This window comes from Ciconia boyciana, chromosome 3 (assembly GCF_034638445.1).
Source record: "Ciconia boyciana chromosome 3, ASM3463844v1, whole genome shotgun sequence".
Taxonomy (NCBI): Eukaryota; Metazoa; Chordata; class Aves; order Ciconiiformes; family Ciconiidae; genus Ciconia; species Ciconia boyciana.
The window spans coordinates 46,591,203-46,613,511 of record NC_132936.1 but is presented as its reverse complement, the minus strand read 5'-3'; the positions used below and the strand labels follow the sequence as shown (position 1 = coordinate 46,613,511).

The 22,309-nt window shown below is 40.5% G+C and overlaps 3 protein-coding genes across 12 annotated transcripts in view; 2 read left to right on the top strand and 1 right to left on the bottom strand.

Moving 5' to 3' along the window:
* USP45 (ubiquitin specific peptidase 45) overlaps positions 1-5,231 on the top strand; it is a 59,972-nt gene extending 54,741 nt beyond the window's left edge. For all 8 annotated transcript variants that reach the window (XM_072855554.1, XM_072855551.1, XM_072855549.1 and 5 more), the window contains 4 exons: positions 1,671-1,768; positions 2,149-2,235; positions 2,713-2,866; positions 4,079-5,231. In XM_072855554.1, the coding sequence (XP_072711655.1) occupies positions 1,671-1,768; positions 2,149-2,235; positions 2,713-2,866; positions 4,079-4,212 (473 nt within the window). In that variant the 3' untranslated portion in view covers positions 4,213-5,231. The remainder of the gene's footprint in view (positions 1-1,670; positions 1,769-2,148; positions 2,236-2,712; positions 2,867-4,078) is intronic.
* A 3,885-nt stretch (positions 5,232-9,116) lies between these two features.
* On the bottom strand, positions 9,117-16,278 carry LOC140649179 (uncharacterized). Its single transcript, XM_072855987.1, has 3 exons — positions 16,174-16,278; positions 11,695-12,977; positions 9,117-10,919 (listed from the first exon to the last, which is right to left on the bottom strand). The coding sequence occupies exons 1-2, from the start codon at positions 16,276-16,278 to the stop codon at positions 11,736-11,738; spliced, it is 1,347 nt and encodes a 448-aa protein (XP_072712088.1). The 3' UTR covers positions 9,117-10,919; positions 11,695-11,735.
* The window catches only part of PNISR (PNN interacting serine and arginine rich protein), a 29,706-nt gene continuing 19,656 nt past the window's right edge, over positions 12,260-22,309 (top strand). For 2 of the 3 annotated variants that reach the window (XM_072855548.1, XM_072855546.1), the window contains exon 1: positions 12,276-12,396. The gene's annotated coding sequence lies outside the window, so the exon portion shown is untranslated. Of the gene's footprint in view, positions 12,397-22,309 lie in introns of all 3 variants that reach the window. The other variant, XM_072855547.1, reaches the window with a different exon arrangement.

Genomic DNA, 22,309 nt, shown 5'->3' with positions numbered 1-22,309 from the left:
CACGGGCCTCCCCCTTGCGGCTAAATAGAAAATGTCTCCTCAAGCAGAACTTGCTTCTAACAACTTAAAACTTCATCCTGCGAAGGCAGCAACACTAAATTTTATATTAGAACATAATCGTAGATGTAACTGAGAATTTATTTTGCATCTTTTCTTTATTTTATCCAAGATAAGTAACTTAAAGATGACCAGAAACTGAATAGGCTTATTGTTTGATATTAATCTTTGCTGCTGTTTCTGTTCTTCACAATCCTAGAAGTTTTGAAATAAATGCTGTAATATTCAGCTCTAGCAACTTACATACTCAGGGAAGTAATGTAATTAAGTATGTAAGAGGGGCAAAAAAAGACACTTGTAATGAAGAGGGGGGAAAAAAAACTTACAAAGATTTGTAAGAATGGAGATGAGAGAGAACTACCTTCTTGTGGCAATGTTTTCCTTGATGTTTGTATCACCCAAGCAGATCATTAAGGTTCTGAGTAAGAAAAACAATTAAAATATAATGAAAAATAAACTTTTAAAAAGGACTGGAGGATTTTTTTTTTAATGTATAGTAATTCAGAAGGATAAAAAAATTAAGGTCTTCTGATTATTTGTAAATAAAATATAAAGGCAGGTCTTACAGTAACAAAAAATTGCCCATTTGCTGTGCATTTATAGATACCTGGAGAGACAGAAGTTAAGCATGAGTAAATTCAGAAAAATGAATCTAAAAATAGTATTTTATAATAATTCATTTATCACTATTGGACTGAGAGTAAGTGCTATATAAATAATATTTTGCTGCCATGGGCACAGTGAAAAATGGAAAAGGAAAATAAGTTCATAACTAATAATTATTAATTTTTTTCCTTCTAAAACAAAAGATTTATGAAGTCACCTACTCCTACATGAAATGCTCCATTCTACCCCAGATGAAATCTTTTCCTTTGGACATGTGTAAAACCAGTAAATTAATTCATTTTTTCAGCGAAAAAAATGCTGGTGGCATGTTCCCTTTTACTGTATAGCTAAACACTGAGCTACTTTTGGTAAGAGCCCCAGGTTCAATTCCCTCTGCACCATAGGGGGATTGGAGTCCACATATTTGGACTCCCAATTGGGACTCACATATTGGAGTCCCAATCCTGTGTACTCAAGCCAGCAGGTTATGAGGAATCCTGAAGTAGACACCCCTCTTCAGACCTTTCTCGTAAATAAGCACAAAGTATGTAGTCATTCAGAAAGAACTGAAGAATGGAAAATTAATCTCTGTCTTAGTGGTTAGGACATTAGCATAGATAGAGACCTGTGCCTTCCATTTCTTGTTCCAGTGATCATCCATTTATTTCAGGTGAAATGGTTTTAACAGGAAAGTTGGGTGCTATAGTAACAGACAATGTAGGTATCTCAGCGTGCAAGCTGACCTAGATAGTGTACATGTTTCCAACTTTTGATCTGATTTGCACAGGGTAGGCTAAAATAATGCTCAGATTTGGCAGATTATGTTTATTAAAAACTGGAAAAATGAGAAAATATTTTTCTGTTACTCCACAAAATTTCCCTTGCATTTCATATAACATGTACAAAATCATTGCAACATAGAACTATTCTGTCAGATGTTTAAAAAATACTTAAATTCTGTGTGACTGCTTTCACTTTACAAATTATTTTGGTATTCATAAATACAGAAAAGAAAATGGAAGGTGTCTACACAAATGCTCGGAAACAGCTGCTGATTTCTTCAGTTCCTGCTATTCTTATTCTCCATCTGAAAAGATTCCACCAGGTAAAAGGCCAAAACCCTCTTGTATATTCCTCTGCCCCACTGGTGGACAAGAAGTTCTTTGTCATTGTGCATACCCAATATTTGCTTTTTATATGGAGAACTGGTAGAACCACTGTTTGAAACATGCTTATGTTTTTTTGACTAATACCTTCAGAGTGCATTTAACCATTCAGATGTATCCAGGGAAACCCCTTACGTGTCCATCATGCTTATGTGTAGCAGGCACTGTATTGAAAACATAACAAAGAATGTTTATATCAGTTACAATCTTATTCTTGGCTTTGTTTTATTTTAATAGTATAGTAATACACCTTAGCTTTAAAAAGCTTCCTAGTAAAAATATTTATTTTACAGTCTTTTTTTAAAATTTTCTTTTGAAGGCCGGTTTGAGTCTACGGAAAGTAAATAGGCACGTGGATTTCCCACTGATTTTAGACTTAGCACCATTTTGTTCTGCATCTTGCAAGGTACACATTTCAAATCTTTATTTTTATTGTACTTCAACCATTGTTGTTCCAAGGACAAGTTAAACTGGATTGATGATGATGATGAAGATAATGATGATGTTTATTATTCCTTTCTTTCCTAGAGAAATTATAGAGTGAATGTTTTCAAATAGTATGCCGAGATCAGAATTTTAACTAATTGAAATTCCATTTGTATCAAGAATATCAATTATGCTAACTAGTATTAGTTAAGCTATGTTGCCCTGGTGGTGTTAGTCTATCTAACAGCATTAAGGACAAGTATTGCTCTGCTTCCATGGTAACTAAATTCAATTAATAAAAATACTCAGTAGTCTTAATAGATGTATTTCACCCTTGGAAATGCTGTCGATGTCTGTTTGCTTCTTTTAAAGTAATACTGTTGACAGCTAGTTAAGATATCTGTAAGATTCATTGTGAAATAATTTATCTTTGTTTTCTGTGTTTCTGGGACTGCAGAATGTTACAGATGGTGCAAGAGTGCTATATAGTCTTTACGGAATAGTGGAGCACAGTGGGTCAATGAGAGGCGGTCATTATGCAGCATATGTGAAAGTCAGGACACCCTCCAAGAAATTACTAGAACATATTTCTACCACTAAAAATGTTCTGGGTATGTACAAACAGAGCCTCCTTTCTCTGTGAGTAAAACCAAAAGCAACCACTGGCTACAGCTCCTTATCCTTAAGGGGATTTATAGCAAATAATTGTTTTAGCTCAAAATATTCTGTTATGTTTAGGGCCACATAGATCAGTTGGGTTTTTTTCTGTTACATCCAGTACGTGACCTACTTCTGTATTAACCCCTAACAGAGCTGAGTGAATAATGGAATTTTGGTTCAGTTATTAAACAGAGAATTGACAGAAAACTCTCCTCTCTTCCCCAGTCAAAATAGTATGTCCAGATGAACAGTTGTGCCTGGTCAAATGTAATTATTTGGCATATGTGGTATTTGAAAATGTTCTAGTACAAGAGCCGAATCCATGACAATTTAAATTAAGTTTTCCCTATATTTGAGCATTTTACCTATCTTAGGATTGGAAATTTTTTAATGCTTAAAAAACCGGAATACTCTGGTTTAATGTGAACAGCAAGAAACTTTTTCATGGAGGATATGAGATTTGCTGTTGGGTTTCTGTTGGTATTTTGAGAACAGCACACTAGTTCTTATTAATATGTTTTCGATATGCAGAACGAAATAAGATTCTAGGATAGAATCTGTTAGTGAATGATTTGTGGAGGCAAGAATGTTGAGCTGTCAGAGTAACGTAAATGTATTTACTGTTTCCCTTCATGGGGGGCGTGAGAACCAAGCACTATCCTGTCTATGCTGTGTAGTAGTATCGCTTTGCATTTGAAGCTTATTTCCCAGAAGGACAATTTTTTATATTATTTTTGAAACGGAAGTCCCCCTCAGTCTTATGCTTCCCTTGCAATGATTATTAGAACAGATTAGATCTTTTTGTGTTCTTAATTTCGCACTGGTCAGCTTTTTAAATATGATTTTTTTCTACGTCAGAACTTGTTGCATGCTAGTATAACTTACTGTTAGATCTCAGTAAGCTGTACTTGAAATGTCTTAGGCTTTTTGAAAAAAATATGAAAAAAGTGATGGCAGTGTACATTTGTAATCATTGCCTTCCACCAATTTCTCTTACGGTACTCTTTGACATGTAAATTTCAAACTACAAATACTGGACTGCATCTAAGTCATGAGTTATTCTTGTGGGTTAGAAGCTTCTCTTGCTTTTTGAAATATCCACTGTATTTTTTTGATGATGACGTGAAAGACAAGAAACAACTTCTTTTGCTTTTGCATTTCAGGTTTAAAAGAAGCCATGGGAGCATCAGGAGGACAGTGGGTGTATGTTAGTGATGCCCATGTTCAGATGGTTCCAGAATCAAGAGTACTAAACGCACAAGCATATCTACTTTTTTACGAAAGATTATTACTATAATTCTCAACAGTTTAATGTAAAAGATGGTAGTGGTTATTTAGTTTATCTTATTTAAAGCTGCAGTGGTAAGAGTACCTGTAAATATTGTGCCTTTATCTTGTAGAGAATTTATCATATGTTGACTCTGAAGTTCAGTGAAGCTATTATAAATATCTGAATGGTTCTCTTAAAGTATGCACTTTGCCAAACATTTAAAATTCCTGGATTCATTAAAATACCGTACTGTTAGAATGTAAGATGATGTCCTATCCTACTGAGGTCTATGGAAAGTTTGTTCTTGATTTTAATAAAGATAAGCTTTCACCTATATTTCTAGAACAGCCAAGAATAAAAATACTGATAGTGTTAAGTGCCTGGATTTGCTGGTGTACAGTAACAATATAAACAAAATAAAGTAACAATATAACTTTTTGTGATCTAGTTCAGATCCTTCCCAGCACTGGGTTGGATGTCAGCTGTTAAGATTTCTGCAAACAAGAATCTCTCAAATTGTGTTGCTTCCACATGTAGTAATTGGAAAGCACAGTGCTTCCAGAATGGAGTAACATCAGCTCTCTCTGGGTGATGCTGCAGTGCACTTTCCTGATAGAGCTGGGAAGAGAATGGGAGAATACAGCTTCTACAAAGTGACAGCAAATCCTCAGATACCCAGTACCCTTGCAGCTGTCTCCAGCTGGCACTGGTATAGCAACCTACGCCTTGTTTTCATATATATACTTGGTGTGCATATGTATATCCTCTGATATGTGTGTGTATATATATATATATGCACACCATAAATCCATCGATATATATTGTCATTTTACCTACTAGGAAAGAGAATTGCAAATACTTCTGTATTTAGTAAATTTTCAACTTCGTAATTATGACAATGTACAGCATATAAGCTTGTGTATGAATATGTATGGGGTTTAAGTGTAACTGGGTAATTCTGTTACTTTTGGTTCTAAACATGAATTTGTTTATCTGTTCCTGAAAACTTTTCTCACAGGAGTAATAAACTATAAATTATTTTTGCACTGTGTGAGTTGGACAGTAAATGATGACTTTTGCCCTCTGATAGATGCCTGGACTTCCCTTTGTCATCAGTGGAGGACAGCAGGTGTCCTGGTGGCAGAACTTGTTTCTGTATCCTGTTTGACTGCCCTGTTTTGAGTTGTTACTTCTTTTGGTAATTTCTCATTTCCACCCCAGAGAGTAATAGATACATTTTAAGGTCAAAATCTGATGACTACTTTGAAGCTATGTGGTCATTCATTATTTAATAAGCAGTTACTTAAATACAAATTACTTCTGTAACAGTTCCATCCTGTCCAACTTGCTCTTTGGTTGAGAAAAGACTATGTTTGTTTCTGCTTACTATCTTCATTTATGGAAATGTTTTTTGGTGAAAAAACATGCTGTCCCTATTACTATCTCTACCACGCATTGTCATACCGACTTGCATGACTTTTCTATTCTCTAGTTCCATTTCAGAGCTTCATCCCACCTGCATTCACTCTTTTGCATAAGAAAATAGCAAAACCTGCCATAGTTGCATTTGCTCAAACTGCTGAGGTATATCTTATAGCCACATTACTTGTATATACTTGTGCAGGCACTAAGGATTGTTAGGCCGTACAACTGATTGTTGTAATGGAGTGAGCCCCTGGTCGCACAGGTTTTTATTTTCCAAAGGAAAACTCCTTTTATTTTCCAAAGGCAAACCTGTTTAGGTCAAAATCAGGCTATGCATTTTGGCCAATGCAATCATTTTTTCTCCTCCACAGATTAAAATTGTCTCAGTTTACCCAAAAGTAGTAAAACTCAGAGAAGCCAAGCAGTCAGCTTTAGCCATCTGTATTCCAACTAAACACACCTTAACCTGAGTCTACACTAAGAAAGAAAGAAAAAAAAAATCATGTTTAGACTAGAATTGGTTAAAATATGTTAATTCTCTTTTACCTCCTTATCTTCCCATACCCTTCATCCACCTACACACACCTTCCCCCTCTTTGTATATAGCTGATCAAAACTCAGAATTATTTCTGGGCAAGAGTCACAGCACATACTAACTAAGCTTCACTTCAGTGACACAATCTTGCTAGGAGACCACAGATGGAGCGTATTTCATCTACCTTAAAGCAGACTGACTAGATGAGGCCTGAAGTTCCTAGTTTTGCTGACTTCTGTAAAACTACTGAAGTACCTATATTAATCTCCTACTTTTTAGCCTAGAACTACCTCCCTAGAGTACAAAACTAGGAGAGAAACAGAACAAGGTTCTTAACCTGTTATTTCTTATTTTTAATGCTATTTTCAGGAAACCCTTGAGGTGATCTTCACTTCTCTTTAACCAGAGTTAACACACTGTTTGGACCACTGAAATCCTCCCAAGGGGACGTACTGACCAGGATGCTATGAAAGATGCTGGAATGATTATTTCCTCATTAACAGCCAGGGAACATTTCCTTGCTATTAAGGTATTTTATAGAACATGGAGAGAAAATAGCATGAAAAAAAGCCAATGCCTTTATCCGAGATAGCTATCACTGTTGCTTCTGGATGAGGCTTCCTGAGTTGAAATAAAAAGCAATATTAGCAGCAGCTCCAGTAAGTTCAGTCAGGAACAGGTATGAAAATATTATAGAAGGAAACATTCTGTAAAAATGAGGGAAAGAAGTGAAGTTACAGCTTTAGAATGAAGAAATGATGACTTAACGTGCTATGTCATACACAATTTTAGATGCAAGTCACACTTACTGTGTCCTTTAAGACATAGGGTTTGGGGTTTTTTTTTTGTGGCAAAATTTGGCTCCAAAGCAAGTGATTGTACATAAATATGCATACTGAAGACTTGTTATTGTTCCTTATCAGGAACTGCAAGAGACAGTCAGAGCATTCCAGGAAAACGGGTGTATATCCTATATTTGCTAAAATGTTGTGGTTTAGCCCCAGTCAGCAACTAAGCACCACACAGCCGCTCGCTCACCCTCCCCCCCAGTGGGATGGGGGAGAGAATCGGAAGAGCAAAAGTAAGAAAACTCGTGGGCTGAGATAAGAACAGTTTAATAATTGGAACAACAACAACAACAAAAATTGTAATGAGAAGGAAAACAAGAGAGTGAGAGAGGAACAAAACCCAGGAAAAAAACCCGACAGTGATACAACTGCTCACCACCAGCCAACTGACACCCAGCCAGTCCCCAAGCAGCGATCGCTGCTCCCCAGCCAACTCCCCCCAGTTTCTATACTGAGCATGACATCATATGGTATGGAATAGTCCTTTGGCCAGTTTGGGTCAACTATCCTGGCTGTGCCCCTCCCAGTTTCTTGTGCACCTGGCAGAGCATGGGAAGCTGAAAAGTCCTTGACTAGTGTAAACACCACTTAGCAACAACCAAAACATCAGTGTGTTATCAATATTATTCTCATATTAAAATCCAAAACACAGCACTATACCAGCTACTAGGAAGAAAATTAACTCTATCCCAGCTGAAACCAGGACAAATGTTAAACGTGATTCTAGAAGCTATTTGCAAAGTCTAGGAACTTGTAGTTTCCTGCAACTGCCAGATGCATGCATGCTATTGAAAAGCTATGTGTTTTCAGAATTTAACCGAAGGGCTCTAAAGTTTAAGACTCACCTTAAAATATCTTCTGTTACGAGACCAAAAATCTTTTCAGGTCTACAGCATTTACTCTTCATAGAGCTACACCATACCTTTGTGGTCCCCGTCCGTGTCCTGTCCCCCCTCCCCCAAGAAAGTGCAGTATCCTGCTTCTTTATGTGGGATAGCTTAGAAACAGCTTTCTCTTCGTCCCACCCTTCTGTTCTCACAAGGGCACCACTGGTTTCTTCATCAGCCTCATCTGTTCTTTGTGGTTTTGGGGTCTCCATAAGCCTCTGTGTCAATGTCTTTTCTTTCATTGATCCTTAACCTTAACAATGTTTCCTAGTCCCATCACTGGTGTTCCATGAACTAGCTGGAACTCTTACTGGAAGAGCTACTGTAACTATAGTCTTGCCTCTCCCTACCACCACACTGGCTCTACCTACAGACTGCAATACAGGTATCTGAGAAAAGCTGTGACTCCTGAGCAGCTCTCTGCTGACCAGTCACAAGACAGTGCCTTTAAAACAATGAGAAAGAAAGCAAATAGTTCCTCACTCTTCAGTAAGTAAACCTAATTTATGAGAAGTACTTGAGTCGCATACAGACAACTGGAACCCCCTACAAAAACCTCCCCAGAGTGGAAGCATCAACAAAGATGGCTGTATCAGCTAAGGAGTTAGCCCAGATTATAGTCTTTCTCCTCAGAAAGAACTTTGTTATCTTTGGATTTATATAACATTTATGCTAAATATGACAAAAAGTGATGGGGAAAAGATTTATTACACTAACCTATCTACACCAATACATGTACAGACGTCATGTTTGTGTAAGTCTGTTCTCTTAAGAGAGGGCTACAAATACTTAGTGGTGAAGGAAAAACAAACCAACCAACCCTAAACTTCCCTGCCCAAAATGTACACGCTGTAATCATCTTTGTTTAGAAAATGCAATCCAGGCAGTCTGCCAAACCTTCCTCCCCTATTCCCATCTGCACCCTCCGTGTGTATCAATGAAGTGCTCTTGCTTATGGATTTCAAGTGGTAGCAGGTGAGAGTGGTTTATAAATTCATTAAAAGGCTGAAATGTCTTAACTTCACCATTTGCTTCTCTTTGGACTTCTTTTTTATACTCACACAAACTGAATCGTAAAGGGACATGAAATTAATGCATCTACATTCTCAACCCTTTATAAAAATCTTACTTGAACATATTAATAACAAACTAAGATTTGGAAAGGAATAATTTCTTTGAGGACAAACTTTAAGATGTATTAAAATGGGAACAAAGAAAGCATCTGAATACAACTCGTTAGCAAAAATTAGCAAATCCAATTTTAATTAAAAAGTGGTAGCATACTTCACAAAACAACTTCACAACAGCCCTGATTAAACAAAAATTTGATATTCCTCAGTTTTCATCAGCTGGAAACTTTTTTGCTGTGCTATGTATGCATTTATGCATTTGAACAAAGATTTACATATCTACGTGAAAGACATGCCACTAATTTTCAGTAGAACCATTTCAGCCCAATTATTTTAGAATGGATTATTTTTGCCTCTGTATCTATTTACTGTGTCTTAGGATGTCATTTTGCCAGCTGTTTTAGCTGTTTGTACCTCTCCCATTGGTGTATAAATAAACTGCAGAAACAGTAGGAAAGTGATTATTCAAAATGATTCAAAATCTATTATTTTTGTAAACTGAGATTATAAAATACATTTTCAGACAGAAGTCTGTTAGTGCAAGTCAAAACACTTCCTTTGCACAAAATTATATAAAAAGCCTAAGTGAATTTATTTGTTATAATAAAACAATTGCAATGCGTTGTAACCACTTTAAGACTACTTGGTACACATTCCATTTATATAAAGTGATAAATACTTCTGTCTTCATTGATATTAGTAGAAAAAACTATTTTTTAAGCGTCAGGAATGTTTATTACATCAATTGCAGCTTCCAATATTTTTCTAGTACAAAATATAAAGGTGCAGCACTGCTTTTAAAAGAAAACAGAAAAGCATTTATTTTGAGTAGGTTTATGACTTCTTAACACTTACCTCATTGCTTTGTTTTTGAGCTGTGTAACCTGGGGATCATTACAGTGAACTCCGTAATGAAACCACCATGTCAGTGGCAGCCATTCCCTATTTAGACATTTCACAAAGTTGAGTTGTGATTCTACTGTCATTTATGCATGGGGATAATCCCTGATGTGTTCATATGTGCTTGCACTTATACAAAAGACAAGCCAAGTAATCAAAAACCCCGTTGCTAAATCCAAAATACTTGAGAGCAATAAATCAAGCATGTTAAAAGTTTCACTTTGTTTTCATTCATTTACTTTTTTCATCTGTTTGAACTAATAGTCTAACTCTACTCTGCAGGTATTTAAATAACACATAATATTTTTAGAATTTTACTACAGTACTGATACATTGTACACTTTATTTGTAGATTTCTAATTCCAAATATTACTAAGTAAACAGGGCCTTAAACACAGACTATACTTAAAAAACAAACAAAAGTCTGATCAGTTTTCCAATCTATCCTAGGTGCTTTAACAAGTTTCTCAGAATAAAGCTGCCTTTTGTCTTCTATTCATTTTGTCTTTTCATCTATGTTACATAATGTTTGACAAATGTAGAAATAAAACATCCAACCATTTGGAAAACTATATTGTTTAAATATAAGCTGTATGTTGTACAATTGAGTTCACAAAGCTCCCATTTTTTTTCCAGCTGAAGAGAGAATATTTTTTCCTTTCATCTTGTGTCACAACTTCACTGCACTTGGAAGAGCTACCCAGAGATGAGTCTATATCCTTGAACACTTAAGCCACACCACTTGGTTCCCCCTGCCTTACCATCTGTGGCATAGGTCATAGATTAAGAGGCAGTTTGTTGCCTTTACAAGAACAGAGTTCTGCAGTTCTGTGATAAGACCAGGATCAAGAGTGGGTCCCCTTCACATCCCCAGTTTCAGTAGTAGCTTAAAGATTGCACATCCGGAAGTACCGCTCCAGAGTTCCAGCTGTGCATCACTTGACGCTGGACAGACTTAAAACTTCCAGAACACTTCTGTCCATAGAAAGCACTCTCAGTCCTGCTATTCCTTGTGACACAAAAAGGGAAAAGTCTAGAACACTTCAGTTAACAGTAATATGTAGCACCAATAAATCTTGCCATTAAATCATTACATAAAGTAAAGCACAAGTTTCTTGAAGCTTTCAATTTTCTATAGATTTATAAAAGTGACTTTATTCTGTTGCTCCATGTGGGTATTAATGTTACTTTATCCAATGATCAAAGACATTATGGATGTTTTAGGCATTTACGCTACATTACGCTGCCTAATTTAGGCATTAGGCGTTTGTAGAATGATGCTAAAGGAAGGAAGGCAGTGATCACAGCGGTAAGTAATGTGCTAGCTAATGAAAATCTGTGTTCCACAAAAAGCAATGCAACCACTAAGTCCTTGCCTACAGAATCAACCCCAATGTCGATACAAGAAGAGCTATTTACCAAGGATGATTTTGGTTAATCTTCATACATTAAAATACAACGATAATTTCAAGGTAAATATCATGATAGCTTAGAAGTTAATTTGGATATTCTGAATAAACTAGTTAAAGAATTGCCCTGCTCCACGAATGCTCCAGGTATGCATACAGTGACCTGACTTACTTAGAATGCCGACACCCTGCAGCTATGCAACGTGTAAGTTACTGATATATTTCAATGCAGTATATGCAGTTATAACTTCAATGCAGTTACTGATATATTTCAATTGCCCAGAGTTACATCCACTTAATGAAGTCGCTTTACATACTTCTTTTATGTAGACTCCACCCTCCGCACATGGATCATACTCTCTGACTAGCAGTTACCTGTGGAGGCCACAGAGCTGATGGGCTTCCCACGGGTCTCCTCACACTAACGCATGCAGGCGGGAAGGTGAACCTCGGTTGCTTCCCGCCGCTCCCAGTTGCGCTCCAGCCCCGCAGCGCCCCGCAGCCCGGCCGCGGGAGGCCTCTAGGGCGTCCTGCGCTGATAAGGCGATGTGGGCCGAGGGAGGGCCTTCCCGGCGGGGCCCCGCCGGCGGCACACCGCCGACAGCACACAGCTGCCGCGCCGGGCCGGGCCGGGCCCCGGCGCCCCTCAGCGGCGGCCGTTGGCGGGGCGGTGCTGCCGGCCGGGGTCTCTCTCCCCACGCAGGGGGAGGCTGGCGAGAGCGCGGCCCCGCCTTCCTCCCCCGCCGCGGCTGCCATGGAGAGCGGCGAGCGACAGGAACTGGTGTGGCTGCCCACAGTAAAGATGGCGGCGGCGGGGCGTTGCCCGCGGCCGGCCGCTTCCCGCCGAGGGAGGGGGGAAGGGAGGCACCGCCCGCCCGCGAGCCCTCAGCAAAGATGGTGGCGAGAGGCGTTCGCGTGTTCCAGGCAAGGGTCAACACCGTGACGCGTTTTACTTCCGGGTAAGCGCCAGTAGGCGCCATATTGTCTTGTTCGTGAAGACGAGGAGCGAAAGAGGGGAGAAAGCGGCCGCGGAGCGGTAGCAGCGGCAGCGCCTGCCGGCGGGAGGCGGGGGAGAGTGTAAGTAGCGGGGCAGGCTGCGCTCGCCAGCGCTCCCGGGGGCCGGCGGGTGTTGAGCTGACCCGATCTTCCCCTCCGCTCCTCCTCCGAGCCGAGCTGAGCCGAGCCGGGAGGCGTTGGAGGGTGCCGCGCGCCGTGGCGGCAGCTCCTCGCCGGGCGTGAGGAGCCGGCGGCGCCGCGCTGCCCCGAGCGGAAACCGCCGGCCCGGACGAGAAGGGAAGACTCGAGCTCCTCGCCCTCCCCCGCCGCCCGGGTGGCCCGCTGCGCATGCGCGGCGGGGGCGCGGGGGGACGAGGGGCGGCCGGCGCCGGGGAGCCCTCGGGACCCCGTCCCGCCCAGCGCGCATGCGCCGCCGCCCCGCTGGGGGGTCCCCGGTGGCCGCCGGGGACGGGTCCCGTTACCCGCCAGTGCGCATGCCCCAGGGCCGCGCGGGGGTCCGGGGCCGCCCGGCGCCGCCCCTGCCGCGGGTGAAGCCGCCGCTGGTGAAGCCGCCGCGGGTGCTGTTGGCCCTGCGGGGTGAGCGGGCGAGGCCCGTGCGGGGCGCACGTAAGCAGGCCGGCGGGGGGAGCGCGCAGCTGGCCCTGGACGTGCGGAAGGAACGCTGCTCGTTGCCAGTAAAGTAACGCCCCTCGGTGCGCAGGGGGGAATATCTACTTATTTAGGCAGTACCCTAGTTAGGAAGCAACACGTGCACCAGGATTCGGTAGTTGACTCTGTCAGCAGCCTGGCTCCTGCGGATGAAATGTCTTTGTGGAATATTTGTGCTGTTTCATGGGTTTCGTGGCTATTCTCATGAGTTCGTTCCACTGGAGGGCTCCAGAGAACTAACATTAACAGTATCATCGCACGCAGCAACATTTGTAAGATACCTGAACCTGGTTGAGTAGTTTGGCAAGTGCCGGATGTTTCTAAATCGACCCTTAAACAGACCACAGGTTTGTAGGCCTTTTTGCATTAAGCACTTATCTGCACAGATTCTCAGTACTTTTTTAGAAAATCCCACAAAGTTCAGTGTTGAACTAAACTTGGCTGAGATGTGCTAGACTTTACAGTTAAGGCTGGGGCCACAAAAATGGTCAGAGTGCTGGAACACCTCTCCTCTGAAGAGAGTCTGAGAGAGTTGGGGTTGTTCAGCCTGGAGAAGAGAAGGCTCCAGGGAGACCTTATTGCAGCCTTTCACTACTTAAAGGGGGCTCATAAGAAAGATGGAGAAAGACTTGTTACCGGGGCCTGTAGTAACAGGACAAGGGGGCAATGGTTTTAAACTGAAAGAGGGTAGCTTTAGACTGGACATAAGGAAGAAATTTTTCATGACGAGGGTGGTGAAACACTGGAGCAGGTTGCCCAGAGAAGTTGTAGATGCCCCATCACTGGAAGTGTTCAAGGTCAGGTTGGACGGGGCTCTGGTCTAGTGGAAGGTGACCGTGCCCACGGCAGGGGGGCTGGACTGGATAGTCTTTGAAGGTCCCTTCCAGCCCAAACCATTGGATGGTTCTGTGATGTGCTACCCCAGCTGAAATTTACCAAGCTTCTGAAACAAATTACTATGCAGAGTATGCAGCCACCTTGGTCATTTCTTCTCTTACAGTCATACCTGTAAATGTTTGTATGCAAACAATCTTTATTGAAAGGTGTGGGATACAGGGAGCAAGGGATGCACTAAAGGATTTGTTTTAAGGCAAAGAGCCAGCCACCTTTTAAAGATGAGGAATGGTATAAGCATAAAGCATATCAGAGCATAAGGCATGTCTACCAGCAAACAATATTCAAACATCATTTTACAAAGACAGGGTTACAAATAACAGTCCAGTTCAGCTGAATAGCTGTATCGTGTGTAGGCGTAAGAAACCCCTTTTTAATTCTGAGGTCAGGCCGCGCTGAGAGATGGTGCCTCTCACGGAGGTGACAGACGCTGCGGTTCCCCCTGATTGTAGAACACGGGAGGAACAGGGAGCCTCGGCTTTGTCCAGGGACAAGTCGCTAGCATTACTGACAATTCAGTGGCGAATCAGAAGACAAACTACTGATTTTTAATGTGGGGCAGCAGCAAACCTGTGTCATCTCTGCTATTATGGCATTACGAGACTTCCTGTATTGTCTTTGTCACATGGGACATGCAAACTCCTGTTCTGAAAGAGTGGTTTCTCCACTTTTGGGCTCAGAGGTATTGCAGGGCTTGAGAGACCACAAATTTAGCACAGTTCCACAAAGTTTTACTGGACAACTCGCCATATAACCTGTAGTGGTGGAGAGGAGTCTTAACCATGTTTAATTTTCAGTTAGGTGCAGGATTATGCAAAGATATTATGGAGACAGGAGTGTCCAGTCTCCCTTCTTTTCATGACTGAGGTACGTGATAATCGTAAGTCTGCCTTTGGCAACAAATAATACTGTTGGTAGGTTTTATTAAACATTCTTACTTTCATCACTAGCTGATCTCTCCTCCTTAAGTGATAACTGTATTTATCATTGAGGGTAATATCTGCTCATGAGCAGCAAGGAATAGTTGTTTGTTTATTTAGCTATTGATACTATTCATTTTTTGTACAGAGCATGTTCATCAAGGAGGAAGTTGCAGGTGGACAGTTCAGAAAAAAATTAGTGCTGTGTTATGTGGCTAATTAAAAATCTAGCATCAGGTCTTCTAGTGGAATGATACATGCAAAAAATAATCAGATCAGACTTTTTTTTTTTCCCCCAAACCCAATAGAGTTTTGATTCAAACTACTTAAGTGACTATAATGTTTCTCTGACAGTGAATGTTTTAGCAGTGGTTTTGGTGCTTTATGATAACCAAAGCATGTATTTGTCCTTATGTCTTCAAAATACAAAAAAATAAGTAAATGATACCTGGGTTACCAATATCTGGTCCTTTTGTTCTTTTAAAAGGGTTGGCTTCAGTTCAGTGGATATGTAGATTTAAGTTTAAAATAACAGACCTTGGAAGCTAGACTGCTTGAATGACTCACTGAAGAAGTTTTCATAGTACCTTTTTTTTTTTTTTTTTTTTAATTTGGCCTTTGTTCAGCCTATTTCATCTTGGTAACACTGTAAATATTAGTCAGACATGCTGACGTGTGAACCAGGTTCTGGAAAACTTTGTAGATACCGAACAAGCTGTTTTCTTCAGTTCTTTTTCTGGTTCTGTATTTTGGATCTTGGTTACACATTTGGAAAGCCTCTGTTCTTCATTCTGAGAAAGAATAGTTCTGATGTTAAAAAATGCAGTGGAGTAACTTCATTTGGCCTCCAACATTCTAGTGATACACAACTGTAAATGGACTGGAAGAATTTTACACGTTTTTTGACTGGACATCTTGCTAACAGATCTCAGCAGGCACATTGGTGTTGCTTCTGGTTCTCAGGAAAAGATGCACGGTATCCGGGCATTAAATACCTATGACAGCTTAGGGTGATGCCCTAGGTGATGTAGAGAAGTCTTTGGCCAACTAAAAGTAGGATGGGTGAAACAGTAGCAGTCAAGATAGTGATTTTTAACTTTTTTTCCTGATTTGTTGCAAACTTAACCCATAAATGTTTCATTTACTTATCAGCAGCTGAATATAATATAGTAGTAAAAACTCATTTTCCCAAATAAAATGGAAGCTGGTATGTTTTTGTCTGAGTGATGGTATGCATTTGTTCTGACTCTTGAGTGAATGTGTGTCTGCAGTCCTTCTGTAGTAACTCCTAGAGTTTGTTCCTATGAGGGTGCATAGGGTGCAGCGCTTTTTCATACTCCCAGATCTTTTCAGCTGCAGAGGTGTTCTGACTTACCTGGGTCTCCCACATTAAGACCACCAGCTGATGATTCTTGTGGTACCCTTTCTGCATTAAATTTTTCTTCTTGGTAGAGTGGCTTCTCGAGGTGTGCAAGGCCATTTTTCCTTTGCATCTCTCTTTTCAGTCACATCTGTTGTGTACAGATTCTTACAGTAAGGTATTATTTATTCCAGTGACACAGTCGTGGAAGAAGTGCACGGTTTGTTTCCTTCCGGTTTGGAGCACATTGAGATAGATATTCTTGGAGTTTATACAGTCTGTGTCCTTTATTGACTTTGGACTCCAGCACGATTGCACGTCGATAATACCATGGATGAGCTGCTCTATGTAATTCTTTGGGAGAAATGTGAACTGTCGGGGTTGTATCCTTAGAGTATTTATCCACTAGTCCTTCCAGCCTTATCAGTGATGTCTATGCTGTCATGACCCTGATGAAGCAGTAGCATAGTGGGAGGAAGCGGGGGGAAAACCAGCTCTCAAGCAACTCTGTTCAGCTTGAACTCTTGGTGGCATTGGTCTGATTCCTGTCTTTCTACTAACTGCTTTGCTCCAGGTGTTGTGGCTAGATTTATCCTGTTTGCAACTGAGCGGTTCCACAAAATTCATCATGGAAATTCACCATAAACCTTCAGTCACTGTGCTAAAACTTCACAGAGTCAATATCAGCTACCTTGAATGAAAGGAAAAGACCATACATTAGAACAAGGTGCTCGCACAAAAGATGAAGAGATCAGGCTGTTGATTTCCGGGACCTCTGCTTCTGAGACCTCTCCATTTTCCTTTAGGTCCAGAGCCTAAGCCTATATGGGACAGACAAGCTCTGCCCACAGAGCATGTGGTGCTTTTGAGATCCTTCTCAAGGTGTGACGTAGATGACTACCTGCAGCACAGGAATTCCACAAAGAGCATCAAACAGAGACTGATGTACCTTTGCTGCTTGTGTTGTCTTGAGCTCATGCCAAAATATTACCTAGCTAATGACACTGATTATTTAATATTAATTTGTTTCAAAAACAGTACTTGCAGTTTATTACAAATCAGGACTCCTACTTCTTGGGGTCCTTCCCTTCAGCTACTCTGTAGACCTAAAGATAGTCAAAAAGTCATGGCTGCAATGGCAGGTTATCTTAGAGGAGATGGAACGTCTGGTTTTTTTACCTAGATATCTGACCTATGAATGGAATATCAAAAAGAGGGTGTTGTCTTTAAACCCTGGGGTCCAAAGACTAGCTGTGTAGGGATTCTCAAAGTATGCATGATGGCCTGCGGTTTCAGCTTCTTTGTTTATTTAGGTAATGGATACTTCTTTGCTAAAATGCAGTGCCTGTTTGGAAGGCCAGCAAGACAAGATCTTTAGTCACCAGAAGAACTTCTGCAGCTATGTATTAGAGCTCAGATTGCAAGTAAAACTTGTCAGGCCATCTTGTGTTACGTATGGACCTGCCATTCAGGGATGATGAGTAACATTATCAGAAAGGTGATGTAACAGCCTCTCTTCTGCATCAGAAAGCACTTGATTATTGGCTCTGGTTTTGTGGGCTCCAGAATCATCTGTCATTAGTCTACCTATCTACAGGGTTGAATAAACCAGACTGCCAGATTGTGTCCTGGAGATCTGGTCAAATGATGTTGTTGTCTGATGTAGGAGTTCCTAACCTCGATCTCGTCAGTTCATGAAGCAGCACAAGGCGCCTGTTACTTTCCTCCTAGAGACAGCCTGAGTCCTAGGCTGTCTCCTCATTTCTTGGAGTTGAGGTAATCTTGCTTCTAACAAATATCCTATGTAATTTCATCTTCCAAATAATATTTGTTTTTCATTGCCAAGATATTTCACTTCCATTAATTTCCTGGGACAAGCCGTTCAGAATCTCTAGATCTCTTCTGCTGCAGAAGCTGTTGATGTGTAAGGTAGTTCTGCGTAGTTCTGATGCTGTGTAACGTTCATATTGAGGAGAAACATATTGTCACAATGACGGGAGGTTCTTTGAAGGCGCAAGAAAGAATCTGCTAGATGTAGTCATCTGACCAACTAGGTACGGTTAGTTATCTTCCTGATGCTCTTCTGGAGCTGAGCTGACTTCGTAAGCCTCTGTGCTTCTTGTCTTGGACCATCTGCATGAATTGGAGCAATTCAGATTATCCATTAGCTCTATTACATTTTATTTAGGGGCAGGTCTTGCTTATCTCTCCAGGGGAAGTTTTTTGCTATTTTTCAGTTCTGCTGCAGCCATAAGGCATGTAAGGAAGATAGCATCTCCAGGAGGACAAGTGAGATTTGTCTTTTGACATTCACAGGACTGAGCCTCACTCCCTAAGATTGCTCCTCTCCGTTGTTGAGAAGTCCAAGCATAGTTACCTCTGCACAAGCGCTGTTGAACTGGATAACAGATTTTGAGTTTACACTGTGAAGCTGCTGAGGTAGAGTTGTCCGAGGAATCTGAGCGAGTCCGTTAGAGCTCAAGTTCTGTTGGTGGCCTTGTCTAAAAAACAGGCCCATCTTTGACATCAGTGGGCAACTGAGTACGGGGGCCTTCACCAAGTACTGTGCTGTTGGGAAGTTGTCAGGAAACCATGCTCTACTTGACAGGGTGGCATTCCCATTGATGCGAAAGTCTGTAATTTGCTTCAAGGTAACTGTGTTTTGTGGGGAATGCTGGGGGGAGTCTCCCAGAGTTAAAGGTGAGCATATGAATTATCACTCAAAACTCTGATTAGTGGTAAGTAGCTTCTAATTGTATACTTTTCAGTGTGTGTGGTGTGTCTGGACACATCATACAACCGTATTGGAAAATATGTTATTTTGTGAACAAGTAGGCAGGTTGAAGGAGATGCCTTTTTTCCTAAAAGAACAGGTTAACACTGAGGTGTAATCTGTAGTTGAGATGCACAGCACAATTGAGGAGAGGAATGGAAATGTGCCTTTTAAAATATTTCTTCTTCCTCTGTCTTAACCTAGCTTTTTGTTGGGTAAAGTACAGTAGAGAGTTCGACACCAACTTTAAATTTTTCTGGGTGCTGTTGGCTCTCAGAGGTTGCTGTTTGCTGGGGATCAAGGTAAATCCTATCTATGCCACTACATCAGCTTTTATTGCCAGCAGGGGAGCTTTCACCAGCAATCCTCTCAAAGGTGGCATGTTTTAGTACCAGTAATTTGCTATAATAAAACTTCAGCAGATCCTGCCTTTGAATAAAGTTCCAGTAGGTCCAGCCTTTGAATAGGAATCTTTTTTTTTTTTAAACATACAACAGAACATACTTCAGAACATGTCTGCTCTTAAAAACTCTAGCAAAATTTTGAGATATTACACTAACTTTTCATAATCTGTTAAGTACGTGTAACTGAAATTAAATGTGAATTGACGGGGTGTTTTTCCCATGTGATTGTTTCTGTATAAAACGAAAAGAATCCTGAATTGGCTTCTGTTTCTTCATTGGTAAACAGATTGTTAATAGATTCAGGTTCCTGTTCTGTGATCTGACATCAGGGAATGGTTCTTGAAGCACCAATAAATGTTCTTTTGTTTATTTGTGTTTGCTAGAGAGAGAGAAAGCAGAAAGGCTATATCAAATTGAACTGGAGGATAGAACAGCTAAGTAAAAGAACCTTAACCCCTCATCATAAGGGAGGGTAGTATCTGAATTTTCCTTTGGAAGTAGGTACCTGTAAAATGGAGCAATTCTTTGAACCTGTTTGCTTTTCAAAACCTGTTGTACGCACTGGTGACATCAGAACCAGACTGTCTTAATGACTTCTCAGTTGATGTACCCCTCTGTCAGTAAGTGACTGTCTTGCTAATGTTTGAATTTAGTAGATTTTAGCCAGTATTCATCTCTCCCACGCCTTTCAGTGGAAAATAAAGCTTGTTTCACTGCGATTTGGATGCTCTGCTGTGTATTTGGCCTTGTGTCACTAGTGGGAAGTAGGCTTAGAGCTGTCCATTGGGTTAGGTGAAGCCTCTTTCTTTCAGGTGATACTGATTTGGAACTTTGTAAGAAATTAAAACTTGTTTATAATTTGTGTGGCAGCCTCCTAAGTTAGTTTTGGCAATGCAGATTTTAAGTCACATACATTAGTACAAGAGGTTTCAGCTGTTTCAAGCCTTTAAGTTACTGATTTGGTGGGGGAGAGGCATTGTTTTGGTTTTGGGTTTTTGAGGTTTTTTCCCCCCCTCAGTATTGGGAGTGAATCCCTTGTAGTAAATTTAAAGTTACTGAGAACAGGCTACATTTTCTTTGCTGTGTTTTGTGAGTTCTTTTAGAAGTAATTTGTGCCCTTTCCAGTTACGGCACTGAGGTTCAAAAGTGTTATTTTGTTAACTCTCACATCTGGTTTGTCCATTATGGTAAGATTTGCCTCTGTCTGCTTTTATTTTTCACATCTTTAATGGCATCACTAGCAGAATAAAATGTCAGTGATGTATGATGGGACAGTATTGAGCTTCTGTTGAAAAGTTCTTATACTCTTCTCAGTAAAGTTTCACAAGCAGTATACAAAGTTACATTACTTTTATGTAAAAAAGAGTAACATCAAATAGCCTGCGTGCATGTCATTTAATAGATGTGTGTATATAAGATTTATTTAGTTATCTTTGAGAATATGATAACTTAAAATTAAGAGCTAAAGCCAGTTTGTTTGCCTCTGAAACTTAAAAGCAGATGAAACCATTAAACACTGCAGTGCTTAGCAAAACAATTTGTGAAGACAAACCACCTTTAAATGCTTGTAGCCTCCCTGTAGTGAGTGAAAAGGCTTTTCATCAAGTACCTTTTTCATGTTTACTATATACTGGTTAGTGAAAACTTGGAAAAAGTGCAGGAAACCAAGCAGAGAGTGAAAAAGCAGGGAAATCGGTTTCTTAGAAAGTGGTGTCCTGCTGTTTCAAGTCACCGTATAGAAGGAGGCCTTAGAACAAACCTCTTCTGTTCACTAGCTTTGAATAGTGCATATTTAAAATACATAATTTAGTTTTCAATACTAAAAGAATTTGAGTATGTGTGGTCTTCTCTTTTAGCCAGGTTAAGGTTAGTTTTATAAACATTTTAAGATGCTAATTTTGTTCCTTCCTTATCCAATTCCTGTTTTGTCCAAAAATAGCACAACAATGAAGATGAGTTGAAATAAATAGAAAATTCGAAATAGTTTTGGCCAGTTTTCACATGATATTTGAAAAAGGGCTTTTGTGTGTACATATACAGATGCATAAAGTAAGTGATGTAATTGCTTAAGTATTTGTGTAGTACATATTTCTGATTAGTAAAGAAAGTTTTTACACTGAATTTGGTAAGAAATCTGTGTACTTGAAAGCCAGCATGTTTTATAGTTGCCAATGTATGAAAATCAACATTTCTTCAGGAAAACAGTTGAAAGTACAAATGCAATACAGAATTAAAAGCTTTCAAATACAGTTCACAAACTAAAATTATCAGTTTCAAATGTCAGCGATTTTTAAATCAGTCTGATCTGGATGGCATAAATTGAATTAACCAAAAGTTGAAGTTCTTCACGGTTTTACACAGTTGTTGCTGTCTTGTCATACTGTTGTGCATCAAAATAGAAATCAACTCCATGTCCTGACCTCCTGCTTTGCATTTCCCCACCTGATTTCTCTTCCCAAAATAGCAATAATAAGGTGAAATAATCTCTCTGGGGAAAGTTGAAGACTGTAGGCCATATTATATTGCAGAGTGATGGAGAAGCAGCTATGTATGCTAACAACTAAAACCTGACTGGGTTTTTTTCTCTGGCCCTGAAGCCAGCTGGCACCGAGTGAAAGTCTCTGACCTTCCAAACCAGAACGGACACGTCCCAACTGCCCACTGGGTCCCAGGTCTGCGATGACACCTGAAACGTGCTTGGGAGCAGCCCGGAGGAGTGCTAGGTGGCTTGGGTCAGTGCTGCTCTCTAATGGGGAGACGGTAGAGTCCTTTGGCACTGCTTCCCTTAGGAGCACGGACACGATAACTTGCTGAGAGGGAAGCCAGGAGGAGAACGAATGCTGCTGCTGCCTAAAGTCACTGTCTGTCTTCTGTCTCTCTTGGTCACCTTTTCAGATGCCAATTGATATACCTGCAGAATAATTTATCTTCCCCACAAAAAAGGTTGAATTAATTTCTTTGAACACCTTGTAAA

Bases quoted from the DNA above. Each gene is read 5' to 3' on its own strand.
- LOC140649179 (XM_072855987.1), bottom strand. From the start codon at position 16,278: ATGGCCTTGCACACCTCGAGAAGCCACTCTACCAAGAAGAAAAATTTA. The intron at 12,978-16,173 runs GTAAGTCAGAAC...CCGCACGTCCAG, and splicing joins TCTTAATGTGGGAGACCCAG to GGCCAGCTGCGCGCTCCCCC.